The 15,983-nt window shown below is 36.1% G+C and overlaps 1 protein-coding gene across 1 annotated transcript in view; it reads left to right on the top strand.

The window, feature by feature from the left end:
* The window catches only part of SYCP1 (synaptonemal complex protein 1), a 119,573-nt gene that overhangs the window by 91,723 nt on the left and 11,867 nt on the right, over positions 1-15,983 (top strand). Inside the window, exons 28-29 of the mRNA XM_033197401.1 lie at positions 10,235-10,294; positions 13,826-14,002. Of these exons, the coding sequence (XP_033053292.1) occupies positions 10,235-10,294; positions 13,826-14,002 (237 nt within the window). The remainder of the gene's footprint in view (positions 1-10,234; positions 10,295-13,825; positions 14,003-15,983) is intronic.

The raw sequence follows: 15,983 nt of genomic DNA, 5'->3' as shown, positions 1-15,983 counted from the left end.
TTGTTTGTTTGTTTACTTTCCATTTGCTTGGTAAATATTCCTCCATCCCTTTATTTTGAGCCTATGTGTGTCTTTGCACATGAGATGGGTCTCCTGAATACAGCACACCGATGGGTCTTGACTCTTTGTCCAATGTGCCAGTCTGTGTCCTTTAATTGGGACATTTAGCTCATTTACATTTAAGGTTAATATTGTTATGTGTGAATTTGATCCTGTCATTATGATGCCAACTGGTTATTTTACCCATTAATTGATGCAGTTTCTTCATAGTGTTGATGGTCTTTACATTTTGGTATGCTTTTGCAGTGGCTGGTACCGGTTTTTCCTTTCCATAATTAGTGCTTCCTTCAGAAGCTCTTGTAAGGCGGGCCTGGTGGTGACAACATCCCTCATCATTGCTTGCCTGTAAAGGATTTTATTTATCCTTCACTTATAAAGGTTAGTTTAGCTGGATGTGAAATTCTGGGTTGAAAATTCTTTTCTTTAAGCATGTTGAATACGGGCCCCCCACTCTCTTCTGGCTTGTAGGGTTTCTGCAGAGAGATCTACTGTTAATGTGATGGACTTCCCTTTGTGGGTAACCTGACCTTTCTCTCTGACTGCCCTTAAGATTTTTTCCTTCATTTCAACCTTGGTGAATCTGACAATTATGTGTCTTAGGGTTGTTCTTCTTGAGGAGTATCTTTGTGGTGTTCTCTGTATTTCCTGAATTTGAATGTTGGCCTGTCTTGCTAGATTGGGGAATTTCTCCTGGATAATATCTTGAAGTGTGTTTTCCAACTTGGTTCTGTTCTCCCTGTCACTTTCAGGTACACCAAACAAATGTTGGTTTGGTCTTTTCACATAGTCCCATATTTCTTGGAGTCTTTGTTCCTTTTCATTCTTTTTCTCTAATCTTGTCTTCACACTTTATTTCATTAAGTTGATCTTCAGTCTCTGATATCCTTTCTTCCTCTTGATTGATTTGGCTATTGATGCTTGTGTGTGTTTCATGAAGTTCTCATGCTGTGTTTTTCAGCTCTGTCAGGTCATTTATATTTTCTAAACTGGTTATTCTATTTACCAGTTCCTGTAACCTTTTATCAAGGTTCTAAGTTCCTTTGCATTGGGTTAGAACATGCTTTTTTAGCTTGGAGGAGTTTGTTATTACTCACCATCTGAAGCCTACTCTTGTCAATTCATCAAACTCATTCTCCATCCAGTTTTGTTTCCTTGCTGGTGAGGAGTTGTGATCATTTGGAGGAGAAGAAGCATTCTGGTTTTTTGAATTTTCAGCCTTTTTGCACTGGTTTTTCCTCATCTTCATGAATTTATCTACTTTTGGTCTTTGATGTTGGAGACCTTCAGCTGGGGTTTTTGCATGGACATCCTTTTGGTTGATGTTGATGCTATTGCTTTCTGTTTGCTAGTTTTACTTCTAATAGTCAGGTACCTCTTCTGTAGGTCTGCTGGAGTTTGCTGGGGGTGTACTCCAGACCCTGTTTACTTGGGTATCACCAGCGGAGGCTGCAGAACAGCAAATATTGCTGCCTGCTCCATCCTCTGGAAGCTTCATCCCAGAGGGGCACCTGCCAGATACCAGCTGGAGTTTTCCTATATGAGGTTTCTGTCAGCTCCTGGGAAGTGTCTCCCAGACAGGAGGCACAGGGTTCAGGGACCCACTTGAGGAGGCATTCTGTCCCTTAGCAGAGCTGAGCACGGTGCTGGGAGATCCTCTGCTCTCTTCAGAGCTGTCAGGCAGGAACATTTAAGTCTGCTGAAGCTGCACCCACAGGTGTTCCTTCCCCCAGGTGCTTTGTTCCAGGGAGCTGGGAGTTTTATCTATAAGCCCCTGACTGGGGCTGCTGCCTTTCTTTCAGAGATGCCTTGCCCAAAGAGGAGGAATCTAAAGAGGCGGTCTGGCTATAGCAGCTTTGCTGTGCTGCAGTGGGCTCTGCTCAGTTCGAACTTCCCAGTGGCTTTGTTTACACTGTGCGGGGAAAACGGCCTGCTGAAGCCTCAGTAATGATGGACTCCCCTCCCCCTCCCCCAACAAGCTCAAGCATCCCAGGTTGACTTCAGACTGCTGTTTTGGCAGCGAGAATTTCAAGCCAGTGAATTTTAGCTTTTAGTTTGTTCAAGCCAGTGAATTTTAGCTTGTTAGCTCCATGGGGGTGGGATCCACTGAGCAAGACTACTCGGCTCCCTGGCTTCAGCCCCTTTTCCAGGGGAGTGAACAGTTCTGTCTCATTGGAGTTTCAGGTGCAACCGGGGTACAAAAAAAAAAAAAAAAACTCCTTCAGCTAGCTAGGTTCCCAAACACCCACCCAGTTTTGTGCTTGAAACCCAGGGCCCTGGTTGTGTAGGCAGAACCAACAGAATCTCCTGGTCTGCAGGTTGCAGAAACCGTAAGAAAAGTGTAGTATCTGGGCTGCATAGCACCATCCCTCATGGTACAGTCCCTCACAGCTTCCCTTGGCTAGGAGAGCGAGTTCCCTGGTCCCTTGTGCTTCCTGGGTGAGGCAACACCCCACCCTGCTTCTGCTCGCCCTCTGTGGGCTGCACCCACTGTCTAAGCAGTCCCAGTGAGATGAACTGGGTATCTCAGTTGGAAATGCAGAAATCACCCACCTTCTGCGTTGGTCTCACTAGCAGCTGCAGACCAGAGCTGTTCTATTTGGTCATCTTGCCAGCCCCCTGCCCCCATTTTTTCTTTGTCTTTATTGGATTGGATTAATTTGAAAGCCTTGTCTTTGAGCTCTAAAGTTCTTCCCTTTACTTGTTCAGTTCTATTGTTGAAACTTTCCAGTGTATTTTGCATTTCTGTGTGTCTTTCATTTCCAGAAGCTGTGATTTTCTTTTTTTATGATATCTATTTCTTTGGAGATTTTTTTTTCACTCCTATCCTATATTATTTTTTAAGTTTCTTTAAGTTTGTTTTCACCTTTCTCTGGTGCCTCCTTGAGTAGCTTATCGATCTTCTGAATTCTTTTTCTGGCAATTCAGAGATTTCTTCTTGGTTTTGATCCATTGCTGGTGAGCTAGTGTGATCTTTTGGTGGTGTTATAGAACCTTGTTTTGGCATATTACCAGAATTGTTGCTCTTTTTTTTTCTAGTTTGGATGGACTATGTCAGAGGAAAGATCTGGGACTCAAGGGCTGCTGTTCAGATTCTTTTGTCCCATGGGATGATCCCTTGATGTGGTGCTCTCCCGCTTCCCCTAGGGATGGGGCTTCCTGAGAGCATGACTACAGTGATTATTATTGCTCTTCTGGGCCTAGCTACCCAGCAGAGCTATCAGGCTCCAGGCTGGTAGTGGGGAGTGTGCAAAGAGTACTATGTTGTGATTCGTCTTCAGGTCTCTCAGCCATGGCTACCAGCACCTTTTCTGGTGGAGGTAGCAGGGCAGTGAAGTAGACTCTGTGACAGTCCCTGCTTATAGTTTTGTTTAGTGTGCTGGTTTTCTCAAATGCTGGTTATGCTGGCAGTGAAGTTGTGACGTGAACAGATTCAGGACCTCTGGTTAGCCAGGGTGTTATAGGTGGTGGAATTAGCTGTTGTTTTCCCCTTCCTTGGAGTAGAGTTGATCTGTTAAGAGTTGCTGTAATGCTTTAAGTTGGTTGGCCTCCAGCCACGTGGTGTTGCCTTCAAGAGAGCATCATCTATGGTAGTGTGGAGAGATACAAGCTTGGCCTAAGATCACCTGGATAAGTATTCGGGTTTCTCAGGTAATGGGCAGAGCCGTAGCGCTCCCATGAGTTTATTTCTTTGGTCTTCAGTTACTAGGTCAGGTAGAGAAAGACCATCAGGTAGGGACAGGGTTAGGCGTTTCTGAGCTCAGACTTTACTTGGTCGGGGCTTGCTGCCACCATTGTGAGGGTTGGGGTAGTGGTTCTCAGGCCAATGGAGTTAAGTTCCAAGGGGGATTATGGCTGCCTGTGATGCTTTGTACAGGTCGCCAGGGAAGTAGGGGGAAAGCTGGCATCGACAGGCCTCACCCAGCTCCCACACAGCCAGCAAGGCCAGTTTCACTCCCTCTGTACTCCCACAACAGCCAACAGAGCCAAATTTATATCCAGACCTCCAGTGTGTAGGGCTGAGATCTTGCTTTAGCAGCTTTCAGTACTTCCCCGTTCAGTATGATACTAGCTGTGAGTCTGTCATATATGGCTTTTATTATGTTGAGATACATTCCTTCTATACCTAGTTTTTTTGAGTGTTTTTAATCATGAAGGGATGTTAAATTTTATCAAAAGCTTTTCCAGCATCCATTGAAATGATCATATGGTTTGATATGATATATCACACTGATTTATTTGTGTATGTCAAATCATTCTTGCATCCATGGGATAAATCACACAGCCGTGATGATGATCTTTTAATGTGTTGTTGAATTTGGTTTGCCCATATTTTTTTGAGGATTTTTGCATCAATGCTCATCAGGGATATGGGCCTTTAGTTTTCTTTTTTTAATGTGTCTTTGTGTCTGGGTTTGGTTTAAGGGTACTACTGGCCTCATAGAATGAATTTGGAAGTATCCCCCTCTCCTCTGTTTTTCAGAATACTTTGAGCAGGGGTGGTATTAATTCTTCTTTAAATGTTAGGTAAAATTTTGCAGTAAAGTCATTGGGTCCTAGGTTTTTCTTCGTTGGGAGACTTTTTATTATAGCTTCGGTCTTGCTAGTTGTTATTGATTTATTCAAGTTTTGGACCTTCTTCATGGTTCAATTTTTGTAGATTGTATGTGTCTAGGAATTAATTTATTTTTAGGTTTTAAAATTTATTGGCATATATTTACCTCATAGTAACCTCTAGCGATCCTTTGAATTGATTGTAATGTCTCCTTTTCCAACTCTCATTTTATTTATTTGAGGCTTCTCTCTTCTTTTTCTTAGTTTGTCTGGCTAACAGTTTGTCCTTCTGTATATCTTTTCAAAAAAATAAACTTTTTGTTTCATTGATCTTTTGCATCATTTTCTTCAATTTCATTTATTTCTGCTCTGATCTTTATTGTTTCTTTTCTTCTACTAACTTTGGGTTTGGTTTGCTCATGCTTTTCTAGTTCTTAAAGATGTATCATTAGGTTATTTGAAGTTTTTCTTCTTTTTTGATGTAGATGGTTATAGCTGTATACATCCCTCTTAGTACTGCCTTTGCTGTATCCCATAGATTTTGTTGTGTTTTATTCCAATTATTTGTTTCAATAAATTTTTGGGTTGCCATTTTAATCTTCTCATTGACCCACTGGTCATTCTGGAGCATATTGTTTAAATTCCATGTGATTTTATAGTTTCCCAAATTCCCTTTGTTATTGATTTCTGGTTTATTTCGTTGTTGTCAGACAAGATACTTGATGTGATTTCCATTTTTGAATGTTTAAAACTTGTTTTGCGGCTAACATATGGTCTGTCCTTAAGATTGATTCATGTGCTTAGGAGAAGAATGTTTATTTTGCAACTGTTGGATGAAATATTTATAAATATCTATTAGATCCTTTTGGTCCATAGTGCAGATTAAGTCCAGTGTTTTGTAGTTTTCTTGTTATATGTTTTCCTCAGGCTTCAGATCTTTTTACCAGCTCAGTGTAGAGCCCTGGGGCCTGTGTGACTGTCTGATAGGATAAGCTGTGGTTATTTATTTTGGTCATTTTACCAGTCTTTTCAAGCTCTTTTACATCACTTGCACAGCTTTGTGAGTGCAAAGATATAAATATCATGATTTGGAATATTCCACTTACAGGGTGATGAGAGGAGCCCAGAGAAAAAGATAAAATTTACCTGGTGCTCTTAGTGAGTCTCTTTTTGTGCTTTGTATTCTTATAGGGGAATCTTCTGTTCAAGAAGTTTATCTTTTGACTTTATTTCTAGTATGTTCTGTTTATTGGCAAGGATAACTAATTCTTTATGGTTATGGTTGTGCTTCCTGTCTCCAATCGAGAGAGACCAAAATATAAACTTAAGTGATTTTTCCTACTGATCACTCGTTATGCATTTTCTAGGCATCTTTTTCCTGGATTGCCTATTTATGTCCTCAAATCTCTTCTTACAAAATTCAGGTATATTAGTGACCTTTACTTTCATTATTATATGTTTTCATTTTCTTTCACCAATACTCTACAAGTAGTAATAGGGTGAGGAGCCACAGTGAGTGGGGTCAAATGAGCACAATTGTATATTGTGGTTCTTACTAAGCCTCACTAGTATTAGAGATTATAGCATGAGATTGTATGATTTTGTTGTTGAATGTATTTTTGCCAGTTTTTAATTACTTTTGTTTCTTTTCCTCTCTTCCTCTCTTGCTTTTTTTTTTTTGTTGTTGTTGTTAGTTTAGGAGAAGGAAGATTTTGTAATCTGACTTTACCGTCTTTACCAAGAAGTTTGATTTATTGCATTTCAATTATATATACTTTAAATTTCTTATATAATTTTTCTGTTTGATCAATCATGAGCTAAAAGGAGTTAAGGGTTCTATTACTACTATCTTTCTCTTCCTTTTGAATTCTCCACTAATTTTGCCTTGTATATTTTGATGAATACTATTTGTTGTATAAAAGTTTATACTAATTCATTTTTTTTTTTGGAAATAGTATACTTTATTTTTGTCTTTTTGCCCCAAAATCAGCTTTATCTGGTATTCATATTGTGACCCTCACTTTCTTATTGTATTTGTCTCCTGTGTTTTTGTCTATTTTTTATTAACCTTGATTGAATCTGTAACCCGAGAGTCTTTTTTTGACTAATAGGTTAGTTTTCCTGATTGTATTTGTTGATGTGATATGTGTCAGTTTTGAATTATTCTTATGTTTCTGTAATAAACTCTATTTGGTCATAATGTATTTTTAAAATATAATGTTAGATTATGCTGGCCAATATTTTATTTAGCATTTTTATGTTGATATGCATAAGTTGAATGGTTTGTGCTTTAACTTCATTATTGTGATAAAAAACATATAACATTAAGTGCACCATCTTAACACTTTTTAAATGTACCGTTCAGCAGTGTTAAGTATATTCACCTTGTGCAACAGATCTCGGTAGTTTTCCATCTTGTAAAACTAAAAGTCTATACCCATTCAACACGAGTTCCCTTTTCCTCTTCCTCCCAGTCCTTGGCATTTGTACATTCTGTTTCTGATTTTGAATACTTTATATGAGTGTAATCATATGGTATTTGTGTTTACATGACTGGCTTATTTCACTTAGCATAATGTCTTCAAGGTTTATCTATGTTGTATATGTAACAGGATGCCCTTTTTAAAGACTGCATAATATTCTATTATATGTATATACCATATTTTCCTTATTATTTTTCTCTTGATGGACATTTGGGTTGCTTCTGCCTCTTGCTATTGTGAATAATCCTGTAATGAAAGTGAGTGTGCAACTATCTCTTTAAGATCTTGCTATGAATTCTTTGGGATATATTTCCAGAAGTGGAATTCTTGGATCATACGGCAACTGTATCATTAATTTTTTGAGAACCTCTATATTGGCCGTAGTGACTGTACCATTTGACATACCCACACAACAGTGCATAAGGATTCTAATTTCTCCACATCAGCATTTGTTATGTCCTGTTCATTTGATAGTGGCCATCCTAGTGTGTGTAGGCATTATCTCATGTGGCTATGATTTGCATTTCTTGTATGACTAGCAATGGTGACTATTTTTAATATGCCTATTGGACATTGTATATCTTCTTTGGTGGTTTAATTATTCAAGTCTTTTGCCCATTTTTGAATTGGGTTAATAATAATTTTAATCCAACTTTTTGTTGTTGAGTTGTAGGAATTGCTTATAGATTCTAGATATTAACTCTTCATTGATTATATATTTTAATAAAGTTTTTATCATCTTATTTTTCATTACATAGTAATACTTATTTTCTTTCTTATTCTCTAAAGTGTGTGTGTGTGTGTCTTACGTTGGTTGATTTGGAAGGTGTATGTAGCCTTTTAAATTAGTTTATTGATTACCTTTATATTTAAAAATAGTGTACTAATACTGTCTCCTGTTTCATATTCCCCTGCATATACAATTTTAGTATTTATTATTCTACATTGTCAAGATTGTTAAAAATGTATATTCTGTTATTTAACTATGATTCCTGTATCTCTTTAACTTGAGCTTTATATTTACATAGATTCAGCTCATCTTTTATATGCAACTTTTTTCCAAGTTCTCAGTTAATATGACAATCCCCACTTTACCTATAAACCAATTGGTATAGGAAACTGTTACTAGATGACCGTCTTAACTTCTAATTAAAATAGATTGGCTTTTGGGGATTATGATAAATCATTTTTCCTGTATATTTCATTAATTTAATGGGGCCCTAATCTCTGCCTAGCAATGTGAAATTTGTTTACTATCTTGATATGGAGAGAGAGATTCAAAGTGTTCTAGTTGGTCCTTTCAACCTTAAAATCTCTTACTCTGTGGTCAGAACAAACATGGGGATTATTCCTTTTATTGAGTTTATTCAAACTATATACTTAGAATCTAAAAAAATGAGCACAAGATAGGTTTATGGTTCCATGGGCTCACCATGAGGTAGACTCTGATAAAATTCTAATTATTGCTTGACACTGATATGCTTGCACTCTGACTAGTGAAAAAAATAGTGGCATTATAGATTCCCAAGAATTAAGTTAGTTGATGTGCAATTACCCATGTCTTAATATTTTAATCCTTGGTGCATAATATAGTAGGAAGGATGTAGTATGTGTTATATTATTTCAGAACTTTTCCACTAGAGTACCAGGCTTCCTTTTTATTCAAATGGCTATAGGCTGAGAAATTTATTTAGATCCAAAATTTGGTCACAAGGCTGTCATTATCTACTCTGGTTGCTCAAGTCAACCCTGTGTTTGCCAGGCCATATCACAGGCATATTTTACTTATTCAGATTAAATAGGAACCTTAGAGGTATGGCCGTCTCTTTGGTCTAAGGGAACTGATGATTATTTAGCTACGACTAAAGATACACATTCTTGTATGAGCTATTTCACACCTTGGAAACGTATGTTTTATTAGAACAGACTTTACCAAGATCTTCAGACCAGGAAAAGTCAGAATTGCAGAGACAGTGCAGTTGTGGGCAATGGTTTATCTCTCTGTCCTCTAGAAGCCAAGATACACATTCTGAGAGTCATTACGGTATTGCTGGTTTGGGAAATGTACTTTGTCTTAAAAGACAAGCATGCCAGCCCCTTAGAGTACACTCCAATTGTCACTATAACTGAAGATCAACCATTGCTAGATGATAGGATACATAATAAGAACAGTAGTAAATACTATTACATCAGTTTGCAGCCAGCTTCTTTCATAGTGAAGTGAGTTCTGTGGTTAGGAGCAATGCTGTGGGAGAGATAACATGGTGTATGCAAGGTATTCAGTGAGGATAGATACTGGTCTAGACATCATGGGCAAGTTTTACTGCCTAAAGTTCTGCACACTTGGAGATTTTTACTTTCTAAGACATCTAGTACTCCCTGGAGTTGTAAAAATTTTGTTCTTCAGATGGTTGTCATATTACAGGCACCCTACGTATTCATTTATGTAGGCCAGGCTTTTCTTTTATCTTACTGAGTAAATTCTATCTAGTGATATTAGCACATCACTCTTTCCACTCTGACAACAGCTCTCCTTTCCGTTTTTATCTTGACTATACATATACCCTATTCTTCAGCAAAAGTTACGTATTATTTCCTAAGTATTGTGCTCTTTTCTCTATTTATTCATGTGATGATTTTTGCTTCTCAGTTTTTCCTTTTGCCCCTCGTCTCTACTTATCCCCTGTTGAAAACTTGTTCATTATTGAAAGTCTAACTGAACTGCACCTTTTCTCAACATGCATGGAAAAATCTAATTCTACCTGTAAAGCCTCACAATATTTTAGATCTTTTTGCAACTTTTCACAGCTTAGTTACTTCTGCGTATCTCTCATTCTGTAATTTGTTCCATTAACTTTATTTTACAAATAAGAAAGCTGACATTCAGAGTTTTAAGAGACTTATTCAAAAGTCTACAGATACACACTAGAGACTGATTATAATAAAGGAAAAGATAGTCAAAACCAAATAATACCTCTGTAGAAAGGAACTAACTTTTCTTTTTTTCTTTTTATTACTTTATAAGATTGAGAGGTTAGTCATCTTTCTTTGTTAATACTCATTAGAAAAGATTTTGATAATATTCATTTGTGATCATGGTGATGATTATGTTATTTGTACTTGATATTTATTTTTAATAGGAAAAACTCAAAGGAGAGGCAAAAGAAAACACAGCTACTCTTAAAGAAAAAAAAGACAAGGTAAGAGCATATAATTCTCATAGTTTTAAAATACAAATTTATTTTCTAACATCTACTTAGAAATGATTTTTTGTTTATAAGAGGGAAAATAGCAATAGCATTTTAAATACTTCATACAATTTCATTTCCGAAATTATTTCTTTGCTATTTATTAATTCAAAAACATTTTAGCTAAAAATTTCAAAATTTTTGTCATTTGGAGATTTAGAGAAGGTTTCCTAATGCAGAAACAAAAAAAAAGAAAAAAAGATTTCAGTTTTTCTCTACAATTCTTATTATAGTTTTAATTTAATTAGGTACTTCTGTGTTTCTTAAAATTTTTTTAATGTTAGAGGCAAAATATTTTCATAAACAATTCTAAAACTTATTTAGATTATGTCTAATTTTGGGTTTTGAGGGGGCATAATAAATGACATCCTGTTTTCCTCACGTTCCGAACCAACTGCGAAAAACAAGGGAGAATAAAAATAATATTTTTATTATTGAAGACTTTATTAAAAAGTATCAATATTTTAAATACTGGAGAATGCAGTTTATATTTGAAGGCAAGAGGATCTCTTAATCTTGAACTCCCAAATTAGAAAAATTTATCTACTGTCACAAGTAGAGCTTAAATAGCATAGGTCTACCCACTCGATCGTCTGGCCTTGTAAAACTTAGGTTATAAAGGAGTAGAGCAGAATTTATGTGTAATTCTTTTAGTTCTCAAGAGGAGGAATAAGGAAGAGATTGAGCTGTATGTGACCAACTTCTCCCTTTCTTTAAATTCACCAATCACATTAAGTAATTTTTTTCTCTCCTAAGGAATCAGGAAGAGGTTTGGAATGTTACCCTGGTAGTACTCCCTGCATATGGAAGGAAACATCAGTCATAGAGAAGAAGAATACCCCTCAGCTTCTAACCTATCTGATACTATAGGATTGTTGCAGAATAATTTTGATTTAGCAAATTTTTGGTTAAAATGATTAAGAATTTTCTTTACATATAGTGATATAGTCTTCTAAGTTCCCACAGAGGTTGCTATGATTATAGTTAAACTGGAAGGAAATGACACTCAGAGTAGTTTGAGAACAGTTCATTACATTTTATTACATTTAGGTTAAAAGAGAATAAAGAAAAGATGTATTGAACCTGTGAGTGAATATTGAGTGCTTTGTATGTTTCCGACACTGTGCTAGACACTTGGAAACATTATATTTGGAGAAATTATGATCATAATAAAACTAGCCAGAATGGTTAGATATAGACTTACGGAAGTATCTAATGAATATAAGCAAATTGGTTAATCTCCAATATTGTTTTCTAAATTTAGAATGTGTTCATATTATGAAAGTTTGTATCACATTCTTATAGAGATGTTTTGATTCATGTATAATTCTATATGTTTCCATTATCAAGTGGATTAGTAATTGCCATATATTTTATCTGAGAGTCTAGATATATATGTTGGAAAATGAACCATATGTATGTTGCAAAATGAAAAAAATGATAAATGAAGAAATTTAACTAGGCTTTTTTTTTTTACTATACTTTATTCCAACACTACTGAAACATAAGCCTTGTTAAATTTACCAAACGTTTCTGAGTTTGGACAAGTTACTTAACTCCTTCATGTTTCAATTTCCTCATCTATAAAGGGATAATAATAATACCTATTTCCTAAAGTTGTTATGAGGATTAAATGAGATGGTATTTGTAAAACATTTAAAATAGTGCTTGGCACATAGAACATGCCTTATAAACGTTTATTTGAAAAATACAACAGAGAAATTTGTGAATTTTCTGTCTACATGCATAACTATAAATATTACATCCTTCCAAAAAAGACTACCAGGGAAATGTCAAATTCCAGATATGGCCACAAGGTGGTGCAGTGACCTTAAATTGTCATTCTATTTGTAGGGAGGAACAATTTGTCCATGAAAGCAGTTACATTTTGGAGGTTCCAAAGTTTACCCCTGATGAATCCAGACAGCAGTAAAAAAAAGTGCTTTCATCAAAATTTTGTCATCAACTATGATGTATAAATATGTAGGGAAAAGGATACAGAAATGCAACTCTGAAAAAATTCATACTTGCTGGAGAAAGGATTATGAAATGACAGATCACTAGTACTGGGCAGGAAAGCTATAAGCCATCTCATTTAGCCCCTTGATTTATAGATGAATAAATTTAAGCTTGGAGATACTTGAAGATTTACTTAAATAATCTGGAAACATAGGAAAGATCTAGGAGAGAAGACCATGTTATGTACTTGGCTCCTAGTTCAATGATTTTTGTATAGTACATATAGTTGCCCCTTTATCATATACCCTAATTTAAACGCACTGAAAGTTTAGCCACCATGCTTTCAAATTTTGTCCTTGTAGTCCCTTTGTGTGTGTGTGTGCTCTATTGTTTCTTTCATATGAGTAATTGCCACGATTGTATTCGTGGAGATGGTGGTGACCAAAGAAAGTGGTGAAATAGAAAGTGATGAGCATGAGTTTCATTTTCATGTAGAATCCCACTAAAGCAACTATTACTAGCTTTTACTAGAAAGCTAGGTCAGGTACTAAAAGAAGCTGTATACAAAGGTAGAGTGAAAGAGAACTGAGGAAATAGAGTTGAAAAAAGTGTCAAGTATTTAGAGTAAACTTGCAATTTATTTATTTAGATTTAAAGCAAATAGCCATTTTCTCAGTTTTTTTCCCTGAAAATTTGTCTCATTTTTTACTTTCATAATTATTCTCCTTGCTTTTGGAGGCAAAGTAGGCTGGTGGATAGGAAAAGACTGATATTTTTATAGGTGAAAAAGAAGTATCAATGTATGAAAGAGAATGAATGAAAATTAGAATAGATTTCCTTTGACTTTTAGGCTATTGTAATGAACCATAGATTAGGGCTTTTTGCCACTAAGAGTACAGATATTTTATTTTTTAAAGCGAATCCTCAACTTTTGGTCAGAGAGTTGAGATATCTTATTTGTTTTCATTTTTAAAAATTTAACTTTATTTTAAGTTCAGGGGTACATGTACAGATTTATTATATAGGTAAACATCTGTCATGGGGGTTTGTTGTACAGATGATTTTATCACCCAGGTATTAAGACTATACCCGTTAGTTATTTTTCCTGATCCTCTTCCTCCTCCCATCCTGCATGCTCTGATAGGCCCCAGTTTGTGTTGTTGTCTCCCTCTATGTGTCCATGTGTTCTCATGATTTAGCTCCCACTTATAAATGAGCCCATGTGGTATTTGGCTTTCTGTTCCTTCATTAGTTTGCTGAGAATAACAACCTCTAAGATATCTTATTTGTTTTCATAGAGGCTCTGTGAAGACAGGCAGGGGCAGATAACATTTGCATCTTAAATGGGCAAGCGACAAAGGAGATAACTGTAATTTATTCAAGCTTATCTAGTCAATGATAAATTTGGGGATAAATTTGCATATTTCATTGTTAATTCTACTAGTTGCTGCACTTTAATTAAAGAAATAAATAATTAAAATGACATTTAGTGATGGTTTTATTCACTCTTGTTGTTCAATGCAGAAAACCCAGACATCTTTATTGGAAACACCTGAAATTTACTGGAAATTTGATTCTAAAGCAGTTCCTTCACAAACTATATCTCGAAATTTCCCATCAGTTGATCATGGCAAATCGAAAGATAAAAGAGACTATCTGTGGACATCTGCCAAAAATACTTTATCTACACCATTACCAAAGGTTTGTGTCTAAACTTTCCAAGTTAGTAGTAATTTTTTAATAAATAAAGTTCTGTTATCACCATATACCTGGCGTGACGCACACATATATAACTAGTTTCTTGAAAGTTTCCATTTTTTTGTGGTATCAGCATGAAATGTAAAGACAAGATCTTGCTGTGTTGCCTAGGATGGTCTTGAACTCCTGGCCTTAACTGATCCTCCTGTCTTAGTCTTCCAAAGTATTGGGATTATAGGTGTGAGTTACTGTGCCTGGCCTTTGATATGAAATTGTTTCTTTTTTTTCTATCACTGTCCACAACTTAATGTCATTGTGGGCAAATTTCATAACTTACTAGTTATTTATCAGTGTTTAAGGCCCTGACACAGGAAATCTGATTCTGACCTGACATTTTATAGCATCACCACAGTTACTAGTTCCATTTGCTGTTTACCCCACATCATCTTGCATCTGTAGTCCTTAGCAGTCATCTTGGAGCAGATGCCTCTAGCAAAGTGGCCCAATTCTGGATGTCTTCCATACATCCACTTAATCCATGGGGAATTCATACAACTTTGCCATGCTAAATGGCAGTGCAGATGCTCTACCTTTGATCTCTCTTTCCTCTCTCTCGTTTCCTTTTCCTCTCCTCAGCTAGATACAAAGACAGACAAATTTGCTGCCTAGGTTCGTATCTAACTAGGGAATGAGATGCCAGTCTTTCTTCCTTGGAAGCACTCCTAGTATTCTTTATAAAGATGCTCTTGGAGTTCCTGCCTCACTTGTCTTGGGAGTTGAAAGGAAAAGGATCTCAATTGTCTCCATCCCACTAAGCTTAAATGTCATGCCTTTTCCTTCTCAGTTTCTCAGGTGTGTTTGATGGTGTCTGCAAGTCTCTGAGACTTTGTTTTTCTTCATTATTTTTTTCTATTCCATATCAGTTGAATTATATTCAGGCTCATGGATTTTTCTTCTGCTTGCCCAAATCTGCTATTAAGCCCTTCTAGTAAATTTTTCATTTCAGCTATTGCATTTTTTAATTCCAGAATTTCTATCTGGTTCTTTTTATAATTTGTTTCTCTTTATTGATATTCCATTTAGTGAGATGTTGTTTTCATGCTTTTCTTCATTTCTTTAGACATAATTTTCTTTAACTCTTCGAATATATTTAAAATAGCTGACTTTAAAGCTTTGTCTAGTAAGTCCAATGTCAAGGCTTCCTCAGGGACAGTTTCTATTGTCTGTTCTTTTCCTTTTCTATTTGGGCCATACTTTCTTCTTTCTTTGCATGTCTCATAATTTTTGTTTAAAACTGGACATTTAAAATATAACAACTCTGGAAATCAGATTCTCTCTTATTCCCATTATTTGTTGTTGCTCCTTGTTGTACTTATTGTTTGTTTTGTAACTTTTCCAGACTAATTCTGTAAAGTTTGTATTTTTTTGTTGTGAGTGCCACTAAAGGCTCTCCTTGATTAGCTTAGTTTTTAGCTAATGTTTGGACAGAAATTTCTTTAAATGCCTAGAATCAATAAATTTCCCAATGTTTGTCAAAGGTCTCTATTATATGTGTGTAAGGGCATGCCTTCAACACTCAGCCAGGTAGTTGACAACTCTGCCTTAGCTTCCCATTCTTGCTTGTACAGAATCTCAAGATTAGCCAGTGGTGAAAACTTAGGGCCTTTTCAGGACTTTCTTGAGCCTGTAGATAGCCTTACACATATGTATGGCACTCTATATTTCCAGGAATATGTCAGAGCTTTTCAAAGTCCCCATGGATTTTTCATTTCCTAGCTTTTCTTTTAAGGTTTTTGGTAAGTCTTTTGTTTGTCCCAACTATTCATCACTGCTTCATGTTGCTGCAAAGTTAAAATGCTTGTTGTTGTTTTTGACAAATTCTACCCCCTATTCACGTACACACACACCAAGGAGAAGGCATTTTTTCACTAGTGAGCGCTCGGTTGAATGTAATCAGCCATCAGCCTTTAAGTGGGATCTTGCA

The sequence above is a fragment of the Trachypithecus francoisi genome, unplaced genomic scaffold (genome assembly GCF_009764315.1).
Source record: "Trachypithecus francoisi isolate TF-2019V2 unplaced genomic scaffold, Tfra_2.0 Lachesis_group5, whole genome shotgun sequence".
In the NCBI taxonomy this organism is placed as follows: Eukaryota; Metazoa; Chordata; class Mammalia; order Primates; family Cercopithecidae; genus Trachypithecus; species Trachypithecus francoisi.
The sequence above is the reverse complement of the archived record's forward strand: the minus strand, read 5'-3'. Positions and strand labels throughout refer to the sequence as shown.